The 17433-nt window shown below is 47.2% G+C and overlaps 2 protein-coding genes across 4 annotated transcripts; one reads left to right on the top strand and one right to left on the bottom strand.

The window, feature by feature from the left end:
* Window positions 1-2941: 2941 nt before the first annotated feature.
* LOC125551767 (meiotic coiled-coil protein 3-like) lies at window positions 2942-8264 on the top strand. Of its 2 annotated transcripts, none has more exons than XM_048715091.1 (10): window positions 2942-3166; window positions 3743-4214; window positions 4503-4565; window positions 4811-4873; window positions 5025-5087; window positions 5550-5612; window positions 5731-5790; window positions 6120-6257; window positions 6448-6537; window positions 6738-8264. In XM_048715091.1, exons 2-10 carry the CDS (start codon window positions 3783-3785, stop codon window positions 7122-7124), a joined length of 1359 nt encoding a protein of 452 aa, XP_048571048.1. In that variant the 5' UTR covers window positions 2942-3166; window positions 3743-3782; the 3' UTR covers window positions 7125-8264. The 2 variants fall into 2 exon arrangements, with proteins under 2 accessions (XP_048571048.1, XP_048571047.1); XM_048715090.1 differs by having other exon boundaries at window positions 2943-3166; window positions 3740-4214.
* A 1599-nt stretch (window positions 8265-9863) lies between these two features.
* On the bottom strand, window positions 9864-15118 carry LOC125551766 (probable inactive receptor kinase At5g58300). Of its 2 annotated transcripts, none has more exons than XM_048715088.1 (3): window positions 14919-15118; window positions 11051-12405; window positions 9864-10735 (listed from the first exon to the last, which is right to left on the bottom strand). In XM_048715088.1, the coding sequence occupies exons 2-3, from the start codon at window positions 12327-12329 to the stop codon at window positions 10101-10103; spliced, it is 1914 nt and encodes a 637-aa protein (XP_048571045.1). In that variant the 5' UTR covers window positions 12330-12405; window positions 14919-15118; the 3' UTR covers window positions 9864-10100. The 2 variants fall into 2 exon arrangements, with proteins under 2 accessions (XP_048571045.1, XP_048571046.1); XM_048715089.1 differs by lacking the exon at window positions 14919-15118 and adding an exon at window positions 12587-13290.
* Between the last annotated feature and the right edge of the window lie 2315 nt (window positions 15119-17433).

The following is a 17433-nucleotide window of genomic DNA, read 5'->3' as shown; positions in this document are numbered from 1 at the left end:
GCAATGGCGCCAAGGCCGGAGAAACCATGCACCGGGATAGTGTGAGGCACGTCGGTAAGGCTGCGGCTCTTGACAAAGACAAGGACCGCGGAGTAGTCGACACCGGTGAGGCAGACTGGATCGATCTGAATTGGGCAGGCGAAAGGGACGATGGAATTGATGATTGTGGGGGTGAACCAGTACTCGATCGGGAAGTCCTCGATGCTTAGGGCAGAGACCATGCCAAGGCGAAAGAGAAAGCGATTTTCTGTGTCCTCGTGGCGAACAAGGCTGACGGTGTTGATGGGGCATGTTAGCGGGCTGGAAAGGATGGAGACCTCCCTCTCATAGGCCGACCCAAAGACCACTAGGCCTGCCCCATAGGACGAGGCCCGAATCAGAACGGGAGGGTTTCCGGCTCCGGATTGGAGCGCATAGCGGATGCAGGCTTGAGGGGAGGGGTGGGGTGGGTTGACAAGAGCATAGGCTAGGTTCTGGAAGTGTTCGATCGGGGTGAACGGCATGAAGACATTCGAGAAGTCGCGTCGATGCCTAGGTGGAGAAGAGGGAAAAACAGATTGGATCTCGTCCGAGTCGGTGGACTCTTCCCCCGACTCGAACTCGACCTCGTCTGGGTCCTCTTCCTCAGCTAGGCTATCGTCATCGACTTCCGCCGCCTCGGTTTGCTCAGGGAAGGAAAACACGCGGGTGGACGGCTGGTGGGTAGGGGAGAGCTGTTGCTCATCTTCGGAGGAGGAGGGCTCGAGAGGGATGAAATCAGCCATAGGTGCAGGGATGGGAGGGGTGGAGGGGTGAGGGCGGACGCTGACAAGCGTGGGAGAGGGACAGGTAGGAGCGATGGTGGCTTGAGAGGTTGGAGAAGGGGTGGCAATGGCGGCCTGTGAGTTGTGGATGGCCAAGGGGGGTGCCAAGGGGGGTAAAATAGCCGTGCAAGAGTGTTGGGTGTGACCCACCCGCCAGCATCTCCGGCAGCGCAGAGGGTCACGGCAAGCGCGCACTTGGTGGTCGAGAGCCAGACACCGGAAGCAACGCTTCATGGAGGAGATTCGTTTGGGAGGGGAGGCTGATCTGTGCCGATGAGGGCAGGGGGTCTGCATGCTAAAAGGAGTAGCGAGAAGGGCGTGGGCATAAGATTCCAGCGGGCGTGCATGCGTAGCAGCTGCATGGGGCGGCAGCCGAGGTGTGGAGGGGCTGGCTATCTCGGTTTGGCTACGGGTCCGGTCCGTGATCTGCAGCAAGGCCGAGGGAGTGGTGTCGTGATCCTCATGCAGAGGAGGGAAAGCAGTTAACCAGGGCAAATGGCCCGGTGGCCGAGGCAGGATCCCAGCGGCAGAAACGTCCAACGGGGGTCGTCGTCTACGGCCAAGCATGCGAGGACAAACCGGGCAGAGCGGGTGTGCAGGAGGGGGCGGGCCCGAGATGGGCAGAGGCGCATGCATGCTCCCACCCAGCATCTTGCGACAGCGGGCAGGCGGCCAGCTGAATCAGATGTTGCGGACCAGTTGGAAGCGGCAAGATGCCCAACGCACATAAGTCCAATGTTGGAGGCCGCATGGCTGAGAAGGCAGAGGTCGACCCAGGCGAGCGACGTGGCAGCCCAGGGTGTAAATGGTGACCTTCCAAAAGATGGTCACGGGGAGAGCAACAGGAGATGGCAAGTGTGGACTCCAGCGAGCAGAGTTGAACCAGGGAGCGATCAGGCAAGAGGGAGGCGACAGGGGCCGTACAGCATGTGGCCGAGGGCAGGTGGTTTGTAGCGAGAGGGCTCGGAGCGACAGCAGGTGTCGGGTACGGAAGACCACGCGTGCCTGAGCTGGGATCTTTGTCCCGCGTCACCGCAAAAGCAGGAGCAATGGAGGGGCTGGCCCGCGGACCAGGGCCAGAGACGGGAGGGAAAGCATGGGCAGCGAAGAGCCGAGTCGGGGTCAGACCAACAGGTGTGGGTTTTGCATGGAAACGGACGACAATCCCTTTGTAATTAACACCCTCGAGCAACAGAATGAAACGAGCAATGCTACTGTTGGCAACGGTAAATGAGAATAAGCAAGCATTGACTTGATGAATTAAGGGATGAGCAAAGGGCGACCCGATCCAACCATTCAGCAGAGCAACGATGGCGGACGCCGGAGGCGGCGGTGCCGGAAGCAGCACCTCCAGCCAGACCATCGTAGGAGAGTACAGTAAGAAAGCGGCGGACAAAGGCAGACATACCGGCAAGGAGAAGTTGAGCAGGGAGTATTGCAGCAGCGCCTCCCCCGGCGAGCGAAGCGTAGGGCCGTCACCGATGGGCGTGCCGACGCGCAGGACGGCAGGTGTAGAGGCAGCCAGGAAACCGCCCCGGAGCAAGGAGCCAGCCAGAATGGCCTCCGGACTAGCCACGGAGATGTCTCTTGCCGCCCCGAGTGCTTCGAGGGCAGTGACGGCGCCCGTGGCGCACGCGGCATGGGGAGAGGCGGCCGGCAGAGCGAGCGCAGCGCCCAAGGAGGGCGAGGGGCAGGCCGAGCCCATGTGGGTGGGCTGGCCAGCCGACAGGGTGGCCGCTGTGGCCGGAGTGGCCAGCGGCGGTGGCTCGAGCGCGTCGCCTATCCTATCGCCAGAGCGGCCCAGCTCGTTCCCCACCGCCATTCATTTTCAATAACCATAAATTTCACCTACACCATACCTGACTTGTATGGATATCGATGGAAAATAAGACCTAATCTTTTTTTTTTGCGAATAAATAAGACCTAATAAGCTTACTTTACAACCTAGAACGAAATGTTAGCCTTGAGCATAAAAATTAATATTACGACAACAGATTTGGTATGGAAATGGAAGCATACAACAAAATCTTCTCGCCGCAATGTCAAATAATATCAAAATGCAGAATTCCTGTCTGCAAAATTCTGCATTTGCATAAGATAACAACACAGTAGAGTACTATTGGCGAAGGAAGAATGGAAGTTTCGGCGAGAAAAATAGATAGAACGTGCGCGCAGGCTCGCGCAGCGACAAGCCACCGACCATTCCGCCCTAGCCGTCCTCCCTCCCTCCCTCCTACGAAGATCTCTTTCCAATTAAACAAACGCTCCCCCAAAAATCCACCTTCCCACCAGTTAACCCATCGCCCTCCTCCAGATCCCAACCTCCCTAATCCGTGGCCAGCAGAAGCGGCGGCGTTTCTAGGGTTAGTACCACCGGGCCGTTGTTATTTCCTTATCTTAATCCTCCGCCGTGTCCCCTTGAAATTTATATTCGAACTCGTCATCAAGTTATTAGTACAAAAAATGATCTTGTGTTTCCCTTTGGTCGAAGTTAGATGCCTTGCGCAGAACCACCTCCGGGGTCGCCGGCTGTGTGTTGTGCCGGCATTTGTTAGTAGAAACTCTTGTTATGTACTCCGTTCGAATCCGTTGCTTACATATAGACACACGCATGGGCATAGGCGCGTAGTGGCTGAAATCACAAGCTGAGATTATTATTTTGGTCGTAATATCCGGTCTTGTGTTGCCGTTGGTTGAATGAAGTGTGAGGTTTCCTTTCTTGTGGCGTTCAAGAATCAAGATAGGGATACGAGTTGGTTACCGAAATGACTAAATTGTATGGTTTATGGCAGGAAGATAAAAATATTACGCACATAATCTGTTTTTATTTTTCACCAATAGAGTGCCATGGAACTTAGGATACTCAATCTATCTGATAAAAAGGTCTGTTCAACAAATTAGCTGAAAGTTCATTTTGTTCGTTGTCGCCATGCTAGTAGATACAGATAGTAATTTAAGGGCTAAGCTGCAAACCAAGAGATGGACAGCAAAAAGAAGAGGAACAGGAAGAAGAAGGGAAACCAAGGGAAGAATACTGGTGATGCGGTGACCAATGCCGATGAAGCTGTTCCTCACAGCCACAATGATGATTTGGCTCCAAAAGAAAATTATAGTGGTGCTGATGCAGATGATGCAGTGTCCAGTGTTGGAGATGCAGTGTCCAGTGTTGGAGAGGGAACACAGTACCAGAAACGCGAGCAGACTCCGCATGCAAAGCAGAATGTTGCAAACGCTGATGAAACCATATCGTCGTCTGTTGGTGAGGTGATTCCATGCGACGAGAATCACGAACCTACCATGACACAGGAGAATCACAAGGCCAGTAATACAGTCTATGCAGATCAGATGAGCATTGGGATTTCAGATTCTACCATGGAACTTGGCAAGGACCGACTTTTTGAATCAAAGCTTGTAAGTTCTTCTGTAAAGCGTAACTGCACTATCAACGGCCTCTATCTTTTCAATTCAAGTTTGATATATCTTCACTGTGAACATCCCCTGATCATGCATACCTACCATCTAACCGTTCCTGTAAAGAAGAATGTTATCATTTCTGCAATATTGTTGCTAGATACCTGCTCTTTCATCAGTGAAAATTACTTGGATTTCTCAATTTGCACTTCCAGCTCCGCATTTGCACATTTGATTCTTTGTGCTGTTCATCCTTGTAAATACACTCATTGGTCATTGCCACCGCAGGATAAATTACACGATACAATAAAGCAATTGGAAGATGAGAAAGGTTTATGGCTTCAAAAAGTGGTATGTATGCATGCCCCTGTTTTTAACGTCGACATACATAACAGTATCATGTACTTTTTTGCGGGGAATATCATTTATTTGTTTAAGGGTAATAATTGAGGAAAGGGATTATGTATCAACAGATGCAAAGCCTGTTTGCTGTCTGCTTATTATCTGAACCAGACGGTCACTTCTGAACATGAAAAGACTATTTTGCACACTAGAAACATCTCATACAAAATACTCTTATATTTCTTTTCCTGCAGAACGAGATGGAGAGCGAACTTGAAAAGTTGCATAACAAAGTGGGTTATCATGCACAAAATGAGGTATGTTTTATGTGCTGGACGTAATCACCATTTGATTTGATCAATGCAGCTGGGAAATTATCTTACTCTCTCGAGTCTACTATTTATTTTCTTCCATGTAGCTAGGTGAAATGAATTGAATTTTCTTACCTCATATTGCCTTTTATTTTAGGTCATTTTGGAGGAAAAACTTAATAATCTACAGAATGGGTACGATATGCTGGTTAAAAAGGAGGTATTTGCTGTTCCTTCTACTTATTTGTTTCTTTGATGAGAAAGGTCTATGTGCCAGTCTTGTTGTATAGGAGGTCAAACTTTACCGATGAACTTTGGTTTGAGCTTAGGCTTTGACACTGGTAAAAACTAAAAGCAGTTTTAAAAATACAATGAAGTACCTTCCTTCCATTTTACAGGATGATCACCCCAAAATGACTGGATCATCTTTTTTAGCTTGTTAATTTAGTGCCAGGGGTTGCAAAGCCATGATATTTAGCTTGTTCACTCAATCGGTAGTTTAGTTCTATTAATGCAAGTGATGAATCAAAATCACTAGATATGTCGTTGGGATGAGATGTCTTTGGGTCGTCCCAAGCAGCTCAAACTTCATGTATGGAGCAAATCACTAATCAGGCTTGATTTATTTAAAGTTGCTGAAACAGTAACACCAATATAATATTTATTTCGCAATTTCACGTAGGAAGTTTTGGATAACAAAGTCAAGTGCGTAGAGGATGTCAATGGTGTCCTAACTCATCAGGAGGTAATGTTCAGAGAGATTACTTATCACTACTTTCTCTTCGCGTTTTTTATGCCTTCGGGGACTTGTATCATTTTTCTTTTTAACTGTTTTGGGTTGACATGCTGCTTATTTTCTTCAGACTTCTCTTAAAGAAAGATTAAGTTTGCTGGAGGAAACCAATAAAGCATTACAGGAGCAGGTAAGAATTACACCGTCTGTTTCCAACTGTTTATTTTTCTTCATTGTAGCTGGTTGAGAAAAATGAATCCTTAGTGAAATGCTAATATCGCAATATGTATCCTATGGGCAAGCATTAGTTGTTTTTTCTAAAAGGAGATACAGCATACGTACTTTGGTTCTGCGGAGTAGTTGTTTATACTTAATAAACCTAAAAAAAGTGTCTAATAGTTCATATGTTGGTATATGAATCTGTCAGATCTGGACCTTCAATTGTTCGGTTTTCATATGTAGCATGTGCACATTTACTTATATATTCTGATATTACTATTTAATAACAAAGCCTGGCAGGTGAAGGTATTGGATGAAACTTCAAAAAGTACTGTTGAGGAAAATCAGCGGTTGGTGGTAAGTGTGGATGAATTGGAGTCAAGATTACAAACCCTTGAAGCAAAGATTGCACTTACTGAAGCCTCCATTACTAAAGAGGTAAGTTTGTCCAGAACATCGCTCTATTGATTCTTATGTTTATACCCATTTGATTTCTACCAACCTACAACTGAATATTTGATCTCCAATGAAATTGCCTGGTCAGAAATACGTATTATTTATTACCTCTTTGTAATAAATTCTTAGCATCCAGACTATTCTATAAAACTGATTTTTTTTTATGATGCAGGTTCCTGAAAATGAGGTGATGAATCAAACAGATCTGTCCGGTTCATTTCTCCATAAGCAGACCACTGATTTTACGACCGTGATCAGTAAAGTAAGTATGTTACTATGCGAATGTTTGTCCATTTCCGTAAGGATGTTACTGTACCCAAAAATTATCTATGTACGTAGTTCATTTACATGAATATCCATTCTGGGTGGTTACAGTTCAGTTCCCCACTTGTTGGGAATGTGATTTCCTTACATGTCGCAATGATTCATAATTGCTTAAATGCAATGTTTCCCTGTGTGCAGGGTAACGAACTTGCTGCTGATAGAGGTCTGAACAGTTCGCTGGCAGTTACTTCGGACAATATCTACAGTCATGTCAGCAACATTCCTGTTGGTGCCTATTCTAGTGATCATGCAGATGAAACTTCGGTGTACGTTGCAGAAGCAACGAGCAGCAATGGTGCTGGCCAGAGCCTCATGAACGCAAATGCATGCCAAGGATTTGATGAACCAAGAACAAGTGGTGAAATCGTGCCGGTTCCGTTGGATGATGTACTGATTCATGAAGATGATCCACAGACAGCTGAGGAGGTTCCATTCACTGATGCCCCCATTGTTGGCGCACCCTTCCGGTTGATCTCGTTTGTTGCTAGGTATGTCAGTGGTGCAGACTTGGTGAACCAAAAGTAACTCTACATCTGCCCATCGGGCTGCTCGAGATCTGTGTGCTGGAAAGAGGAGTCCTGTTTTTTGTTGCACTGACATAGTTTTCAGTAAGCTTTTGGAACTTCTTCGTAACATTAAGATGGTGGCGAATGTGTTGGACGGGTGCATTGGATTCTGCAGAGATATGGACGCTATGGTGATTTGTGGCGGTGCTTGCTGCCGATAGATTTTTTCCTCCCCTGTAATTTTATCAGGGGCGTGAGAAGTTATTGTTCCGGATTTATACAAGAGGGCTTTGTCTGACCATGTGAGAAGCTGTACTGGCCAGATTTATATTATAGTAACATCTGAAATGTTGGTATGCCTTGTATTCTCTGAGTTCTGGTATGTGGGTGATACGGCCACCTTGATTGGTTATTACTCCCTCCGTTCCGTTCTAAGTGTTAAGGGTGCGTTTGGTTGCAGTCATCAACCGGAATGTCATGGGTCGGACCCGTTCCTAGCCCCGTCTGGTGTTTGGTAGGAGTATAGAGCTGGAACGGTAACCGACTGGTTCCCACGAACCGAATATTTCTGTCAGATGCGGAAGGCGCTCATACCTCCAAATCGAGCGGACCACATGGAACCGGTCGTTATCCTCGCACTCCCGCAACTCTATCGCCTCTCCCTCTCTCGACACGAGCGGCGGCGGGTAGCAATAGGCGGCGTTGGAGGGAGGAGAGCAACGGCGGGCACCGAGAGACGGCGCTGGATGGAGGCGAGCGACGGCGGGCACCGAGAGACGGCGGCTAATGGAGGCGGGCGGCGGCGTAGATCCGTACCAGAGTGCACGAGCAGCTCCTGCACGGCCTCATGCATCACGAGACGGCCGCGCTGGATGGCCGCGAGCGACGGCGTTGATCTGTAGTACGCGCAGCTGTGCGGCCTCGTGCACCGCTAGGCGCGGTCTTCGCGCCCAGGTGTCTCCAGTCCTGTGCCGGCGCCCAGCGAGCCCAACCAGTGCGCCGGCGATTGGGGCTAAGCCCTGTACTGTTGAGCTCCCCATCCAATTCAGTCTTTGTCTTGTCGAGATCAGCCATTTGACTGAAACCGGCTGTTTTTGGTGTTCTGAAATCTGATTCAGTGTATGCACTGCTCTTTTTTAATTCAGCTTAATCTTGCCCATATGTGTGCCAATGCATCCAGTGGTTTTTGATTGACTGAAATCCAGTTCAAAGTTTAATATATTCTACATAATCACAAGCAGACAAGTGTAGGGATGAACAAATCCATTTCATCACATATCTGAAACCAAACACTAAAACATAACTGTTCCATTCCTCAGATTTGCATTAACCAAACACAAGGATGGAACCGACCCATTCTACTAGAACGGAATCATAACATTTCATTTCACTTCGTTTCTGAACCAAATACACTCTAAGTGTCGCTGATGTAGACAAGACACTTATAATATGGAAGGGATGGAGTTTTTGCATGTTTCTTTTTATGGTGCTATACTTGTATTACTCTAAAATCACAAATATAAAATGTTTTGGATATTTTAATATATACGACATACAGACTACAATGAGTGAACAAACACACAAATAGGTTAGAACATATATTTTGCCCAAAAAAAAGGTTAGAACATATATTTTTTCTAATGAGAACCGAACCTCGTTATGAGATCCGATCCGTTGTTGTGGCCCGACCTTTCACGGTACTCCACCTTCAGTAACAGTAACCTCTCGCCCGCGCACGCGATGCACACGAAGTAAAGGGTTTGAACCTTGCGGCTCAGCACGAGAGAAACAATCTGGACGACGGCACCTCACGCGCAAAACAATTTCCTCACAGAAATCGCAACAAAGAGGTTTTCTAAAGCTACCTCAAAAACTTGATACGGGTGTCTACCCCTGAAAACACATCTGTCTATTTCATATCAAAATATAACCTCAGTTTTACATGGTCGCACCTTTGGCCTTTATAGGCTGCACACACGCACAAAAAAAACATAAAAGGAAACTCTAAACCGAACCTGAAACTTCTCCCGAGACCCACAAGGTTACATGCCTTATTTTTAGCATGCAATCTGTTACAAGGAATATCTAATTCTAAATATGCTTGGACTATAATTTGGTGCGCCATTATTTCCTTTAATTGTTCTGGTGGACCCCATTCGACTTCCTTCAAACATAGCAGACTCCACACGCTCCACGGCACGTTTGCACTTGCGTGATATTTGTGCGGCTGAAACAAGAACATAAATCCTAGTACCTTGATTCTTCCTTTAACTCCTTCCATATCTCCAATTAAATAGCCATAATTCTTGGTTGCATGCACGGAATGGATTTTGCCTCCTACAATTAAAACAGAATAGCATTCTATGCTGGCTTTCATCTCATATTTCTCTCTCTTTATTTCTTGCACCATTGTACGCATGTCAAATTCTGAAATAAATCTTATCTGGTTCTGAGCTTGGACTTGTTTCTTCTTTCGGCCTATATTAATTCTGTCCGATGCATCAACGTGCATGCAAGTATTAGCTAGTGTATGCTCATCTTCATTACTTGGCCGTAGATACTCCAGTGTAGATGCATCGTACTTTCGGACAACACCGGCTTCAGATGAAACATCGATGACCTTACTGTTTTTATTACGAAGGGTCGTATCATTTTCCCCCGCAAAAAAGAGAGAGAAAAGGTTAGAACATCTTATGTTTGTGACCGGAGGGAGTAGTTCTTCATCTATTGCTTGGGTGCGATCTTGTGAGGAGCGATGTGTGCGCATCTGCTACTTGCAAGCAGGTAGTAGAAGATAATCAATGTCGTCAACTGACACAACAATGTCTGATGCCCACGAGCAGAGGCAATGTATTAAGATTACATGTTAAAGAGACTACCAATTAACTTGCACGCATGGACTATTGGCACAGTTATAGGGATACAAGGCTTGTTCATGGAATACAAGCCAGTGCTTGAGCTGCTTCTGGACGAACAAGCCAGCCAGAGCCAGCATTTACGCCGATGGAGGGTTGGAGTCCCTGGGGTTTTCATTGGAAGAGGCCCGGCTCTCGGAAGCGGTGAACTGCCGGAGGTCCTCGATCATCCTGATCACCTCTGCCATCGTGGGGCGCCGGTCCGGGGACCGCGACGTGCAGGCCATGGCCAGCTGCAGCATCTGCACCAGCTCATCCTCGATGTTGTGGTACTTCATCAGCGTGACGTCGAACACCTCGGCGGTCCACTCCTCCCGGACCACGGAATGCACCCACCTGGGCAGGTCGATCACGTCCTCCTGCCCCTGCGACTGGAGGGGGGCCTTTCCGGTCAGCATCTCCATGAGGAGCACGCCGAAGCTGTAGACGTCCGACTTGTGGGTGAATTTCCTGGATTCATAGGTCTCTGGGGCGCGGTAGCCGACCACCACCCGGGAGGTGTTGATCGGGAGGCTCATCAGAGTGCTCATCCCGTAGTCTGAGACATGAGGGTTGTGGTCTTGATCCAGGAGCACGTTGGTGGACTTGATGTTGCCATGAGCAAGCTTGGGGCCTCCTTCTGCATGGATGTGTGCAATGCCCTGTGCTGTTCCAAGTATGATCTTCATCCTCGTATTCCAGTCCAATGGGGTCTTCTCCACAAGGCCCTTAATACCTGTTCATCACCACTTTAATCAGAACATGAACATTGCCACACCATCTACAGAAATGCTATTTTTTTTTCTTGTTTCTGCTAAACAATTAGAGCCATTTTCAGTGTGTGGGTAATCAACAATGTCCTCTTAACAGAATTAGAAAGTGAAGTTCATGAATGTGTATATTCTACATATCATAGCTTGCTATCTGCATGGTCATTTTGTGCATGTAAGTTTTGCTAGCTCAGGGATGATAGGCATGTTTGTCTTATGCTAACAAAACAATGGATCTTTAGGTAAACAAAATTATGCAGGGGTGAAAGGCATTAGCGTACCGTGTAGCATGGCTGAAAAGCTTCCAGTAGTAACAAATTCATAAACCACAAGCTTTTCATCCTTTGAGTAGTAGTAAGCACGCAGAGGCACGAGGTTTGCATGTTTGCCTACCCTTCCGATAAGCTCCATCTGCTGCTCAAATTCTTTCTTCCCTGCCACAACATCCTTGAGCCTCTTGACAACTACTATAGTGCCATCCTCGAGTAAAGCTTTGTAGGCGGTTCCATAGCTCCCCTTGCCAAGGACTTCTGCGGAAGCTCTCAGTAAGTCTTCCAAGTCAAAGTTGTAACTGCATCCCTCCAAGAAAACCAACTTGTTCTTGGCAGCCATTTGGACACCACTGCTCACATCCGCTTTATGCTTGTCAATCCTTGCACCATCGGCTCCCTTGCTCTTGTAACCAGCTCCCGCTTCTTTCCTATCCTTCCTCTTTGAAAAGCACACGGTGAAAACAACAGCAGCTAGCAGAAACACAGCAAAGCCTCCAACAGCAGCCGCAATGATAAATCCAGTAGCCACTTTCTTTCCATGTCGTGGCAATGTTTGCGACGGTGGTAATGAGGGTGTCGGCGAAGGAAGAACAGAACATTCAGCTAGAGGAGGCCCACACAGTCCAGGATTCCCCAGGAATGAACTATTTGAGAATACTTGGAGGAAGGGAGGAATTGAGCCATTCAGCTCATTATTGCTCAAATTTAATTGTCTTAAGCTTGGAAGCTTGAGATCAGGAATAGGTCCAGACAAAGAATTTTCTGCTAAATTCAGGATAGATAACTGAGTAAGATTTTGCAAGCTTGTAGGCATTTGCCCTGTAAAGGAGTTGTAGGAAAGGTCAAGGGTGATGAGGCCTGGAGAAACAAAGGAAGGCAAATCTCCTGACAGTTCATTATGCTGAAGAAATATGGAACGTAAAGAAGGGAGTGAGATGACATCAGAAGGAATGCTTCCGCTCAACCGATTAGACCTCAGGCTTAACACCTGAAGGGAGACAAGCTTGCCAAGAGTATTTGGAGGAATTGCACCAATCAGCCCAGCAGCTGGTACCCTAAGGGCAAATACATGTGACCGATCCTCTGCGCATGTTACACCATGCCATGAGCACAGCGAGATGTTTTGATCCCAGTTGAGCTTCTTGCCATGGTAGACTGCGGAGGAAAAAGCAAGGAGAGCTTGCTTCTCAGAGGCTATGTCTGCTGTAGCCAATGAGATGAATAGTGATAGGAGCAGGTGCAGACAGAGCAATGGAAGCAAAGAGCCTCTAAGATTTAGATAACCCATTAGAGAATATCTCGGAGTCAACTTGACTAAATGAGCAACAACTTCATCTGTTTACGCCAATGTAATAATGAAACAGCTGCAATGAAAATGAAGATTTTAGTGCTAAAATATGATAAACTGAAAGAACAACTTCAAACATAAATCTATTTGCCTTTAACTCGTTATAAAACTGCAAGCAATAACATGAGATATGTGGGTGTGCACGCGGAGTGTGGGAGGAAACACAGTTCCTTGTGCCAGTGTGTAGATGCGCGCACCTGTGGAAGACATAATGAGGACTAAGGAAGAACAAACACAAAGGCAAAGCCCCACGCGGTCATGCCATGAAAGACCAAAGCACTATCAAAGGGAAAATATTCCTACTGGAGCCTGACAATTTTATAAACTTGTGTTTGAAGCTAGTGCAGCTTGCTTCTCTTTTTAAAAGGAAGTCAAATAAAACGGAGGAAACCGAAGAGTGTGAATGATCAGAAATTGTGCATGGGAAGCCTCTAGGCTGGTTTTGCAACCAAGCCCTTTACTGAGCCTTCTTATTCACTACGGAGATGATTCCCTATGCTCCTGAAGCATTGTCAAATCATAGGATAACAAATGCATAACAGCTAATCAACACCAGGGACAGGAATTATGCATCCAAAGAACGGCGCTCATTTAAAGGCAATACAAGCATGAGATAAAAAGTTGCACAAGAAAGTAACTAAAAGTAAAAATAAAACATAGTGGTAGGGTCGAGATGCAATGATGTAAAAGACGGAAGGCATCAATAAAGCAGAGAAAGGGGACGCAAGAAGGAAACTAAAGCTCATCAATACTGGTCTCCAAGATGAGCACATCATATCACACACAACTTTCTTGAATGGAACACCAAAGTACGATTACCACAAACCAAATATAGTCTAGACACGAACGCTCGTTTCCAGCATCAGGAAACCACATCACGTGGCACTTTGTTAAAGTGGGCTCAGCTTAACTAAGACAGGCTAAGTATACTGTAGAGGACAGCACGCTTGAGCTCACTATCCAAGCAGTCAGATCTTACATGATTGCAGCAGCCTTACCGCCAGTTTTGAGCTAATCCATTGGCAAGTGAAATCAGCACACATGATGTTCATTCGTTTTTTTCAGGATAACAAGCCCAGTATGCAAGGTAATTGCCAATATAAAAAGCTGCTGCCTGATCAGAGAATCCAACTAAACTAAATAAAGGTTAAAGGAGAAGTGACACAGATAAAGGCAAATCTGAACCAGACTAGCCTAACTATGTGAAGTCGGGAAGCTAGGGCAGTGGCAAGGAGATGCTTAGTGTGTGGAAGAAGATCCAGAGTGAGATTTGCACATGCAATTGGACCCCAGGGTTGCTGCAGCATTGTTTACTCACTCCAAGATGTAGGTTAGCGTGCAACTGTTTACTGAGTACCAAGTTAAATGTGTCGTATTTTTAATTTCATGGAACAATCGAGTACTGGCCGGTCCTCCAAAACCACTGCTGAGGACATGATTTTTCAAGGGTTCAGAGTTGACGCATTTGCAGCCCTTAAAAGCTCATCAAAACCAGTGTCGCCGTGTGTAATATTGCTTTGTTTTTCTAGACGTTTTAGCGAATTGTTAGAGCAGTAGAAGTGTGGCTTTTCCTTTAAAGCAAAAGAAAAAAATGCTGTACTGTGCAGTACTAGTGTACTACTAAAAGGCTTCATGGCATAGATGCTTTACTGCTAGTGCTAGATCTACACTATTCCACCAGGACAAAAAACAAGAAATGTACGTAACACATAGATTAAAACACATAGTCTATTTTTTTCTCCAAAAAGGGGGTTAAACCCCCGGCTTCTGCATCATTGTGAACATGGTCCATTTTTTTGTCTATTACTCCCTCCGTTCCTAAATGTAAGTCTTTGAAGAGAATTCACCATGGACCACGTACACAGCAAAATGAGTGAATCTACACTCTAAAATGCATCTATATACATCCATATGTGGTCCATAGTGGAATCTTTACAAAGACTTATATTTAGGAACGGAGGGAGTACTAGTCTGTAGAACAAATGTATAGCTAACAAATACGTTGAATTTGTATGGCCTCCTTCTTTTCAGCTTATAAGGGCAGTATTTTCTTGTGCAGAGCAAATCTAGCGTTTGGTATTCCTGTTGCCGGCAAGCGGCAGACTCATTATTTACTGGAAACTGTTGGTTATCCTGGTTCCTGGTTGCAGCCACACTGGTTGGGTCTTGCCAAAAAACAAAAAAACCTTGAAAGGGTAGTAATCGACTGTACTACAAGCATAGAGTAGTTTAATTAGTGCACCCGCAAAAAAATCGTTTAATTAGTGAGAACCAGGGTGTTGCGGGATAATAGTGGACGGGTAACAACTAGAAACGGGAATTGAGGAGCGTCTGGCTGAGAAAACCGGCCATAGAGGCGCACATAAGTCACAATTACTTGTAGTAACTGAAAGGATTGCAGGAGAAACCAAACCAAAAAGTCTAGAAAACAAGCATCTTCCTCCGTGTCCGTGGAACTGAACATGAACGAGGCACGCGCAGAGAAGAAGAAAATGAGGGAAATGCAGGGGCCCAAGAGCGGTGCGGTACCTGGAGCGCGCGCGGCGGAAGGGGTCCTCGTCCGGTGTAGAGATGGCCAGAGTATACGCGACGGCGACGGCGGCGGCGGCGGTGGTGCCGGTGCGAGTCGAGAGCAGAGCAGAGGTGATGGAGAGAGGACGGAGCGTTTAAAACGAGGAGGAGCGCTGCCTGGCTGCCTGCCTGACACTAGGCTTGGGCCGGCCCGTATGGAGTGGAGCCGCAATAACTTTTTGCGCAGCGGCACGCTCTTCTCGCTGCCTATGCGCTTTTACCGTCGTGCCCCACCACCTGCACTGCACATGTCCCACCCAGCTGGTCAAAACCCGGACTGTAACCGCTGCACGGCACTAGTCCGCTCACCAGTTTTTTTTTTTTTTTGAATTGGTTTCCCTTGTCTTTCTTCCGCGCCAGCTTAGCCATACTAGTACGTATTTTGTTTGTTATATGGTGGGAATCTCGTGAGGTCTCCCGCCACCACCTGTCGCTGCCACGAACAACAGGTAGTAGCCAGGTTCAGTTTTAGTTTTTTTTTTCACTAAGATTTTGCACCACCTCGTTTCAAAGCTTAAAAGCCGCGAGGGAGAAAGAAAGGATAAAGGACCGGAGGAGTGCCAAGTGCAGCGCCGGACCAGTCCAGCGAGTCCAGACATCCCACATCATCTATAGTAAATTGCAGGAGACAGACTTCAATGATGGATGACCCATCTAACTTTTTGTTGTGAGACTCAAAAAGAAAAAAATCTAACTTTTTTGGGCTGCGCCAATTTTTTTTGAAAAAAGAGGATGTACCCTGGCCTCTGCATCTGGGCGATGCATTTAGCCATATTATTAATTATTCACAAAGACCATAAATGTGATACATCAATAAGCCTGAAGCCACCATCTTGGCAACGCTGTTGCTACTCTTATCCCCTTGATGAACGCGTGTCGAATGTCCGGGCCTAATACCAAACAGACATCGTACCAAAGCCTAACATTTAAAGCCGTGTGTCCCATCAAAGCCACTACCTGGATTGGGTCCCACACCGGTCTGGCACACTCCTATTGAGCACTACACGCTGCAAGGGCCGACACTTCCATCTTCACTCGGGTTATCCTCAGAGCAGAACTGATGCATCGACTTTGCCAGGCCTCTCTGCCATCAACGCCATCATGACGCCAGACAGTTTCATCCTCCTGCGCGAGTACATCTCCAACGCGCCCAACGCCGAACCTCCGCGGCGCCATGCCGTCGGGATCCGCCGTTGGCCTTGCGGTAGATGTAACACCGCTCCACCTCTTATCCCCTCCAGCCATCACGTGCTCCAAAACGATGCCCCCCTGGAGGGACAACGACATCGAAGGTGCCATTAAGGATGGCAATTTTACCCATGGACATGGATATCCTACCCGAATGGATAGGGTTTGGATATGCTTTTGTGTCCATGGGTGGCGCCCAAACCCGACCCGATTGTTTGCTTGTAGGGCATGGATATAATCTTGTACCTATGGGTATACCCAAACCCGACCTGATAGTATAACTTAATGAGCAAAAATCTACTATCCCTACCCCACAATCACATGCCCCACTATAATTTTACACATTGTTATCTAAAAGATGCAAAATAAATTACACAATCCATGTCGTAAGTTTTATTAGTTGACATTCAATCCCCTCCGTAGAATACTCCAACGCCCCTTCCCTTATTTTTATCTCGTTGTTAAATGACTCATCATTCTGATCTGTTAGAAAAATACTAAATGAAGTTAGAATGTCAGTGAATGTTGATTTACCATAAGTTAATGTATACCATAAGTGAAGCCTAGCCTACCACAAGGTGAAGAATGGAAGAGCTTATGTTAACATTGTGTTATGTCTTATTTATATGTCTCGAGAGGACCCAATGGATATCCAGTGGGTATGGATATCCATCGGGTTTGGATATGGACACATTTTTTCATCCGTGGATTTTTTCATATGCGGGCAAAAAATGTCTTCATGGATATGGATATGGATTTGATATTGTGCAACCCGATCCAAACCCGACCCATTGCCATCGTTAGGTGCCATCATCGTCCAATCTGGTAGACCTAGATCTAGGGTTTCCCGCGGAGCATCACAAGTGGGGCGCCATGACCTACAACAACGATGCTCAAGAAGGGAACGACGTTATAGACGCCGCCATCGTCCGCCATGACCGTAGTCGGCGCGATTTTCACCGGAAATCACGGTCCCCCCGATCTCGCAGCTGACTGAAACTGTGCCGACCGCGGGATTTTTAGTCAGCTGCGAGATCGGGGGGACCGTGATGCTGCCGTGCCCCGGATGAACGCGACGCCACCGCCCAAGGACACCCGCCCGCGTCGAGTCCTCGTGCGAGGAGGAGATAGGCCCCCCCCCGCCGCCAGCACCTACTGGGCTTTGCCCGGCGGCGCGGACCGACGGCAGCGAGGGGAGAAGAGGGGCGGGGGACCTGAGGCGCCGGCGGCTAGGGTTGCCCCCTCGGTCGCTCGCGGGGGAGCGACGCGAGAGGGCTACGAGGGG

This window comes from Triticum urartu, chromosome 4 (assembly GCF_003073215.2).
Source record: "Triticum urartu cultivar G1812 chromosome 4, Tu2.1, whole genome shotgun sequence".
NCBI classification, from domain to species: domain Eukaryota; kingdom Viridiplantae; phylum Streptophyta; class Magnoliopsida; order Poales; family Poaceae; genus Triticum; species Triticum urartu.
The sequence above is the reverse complement of the archived record's forward strand: the minus strand, read 5'-3'. Positions and strand labels throughout refer to the sequence as shown.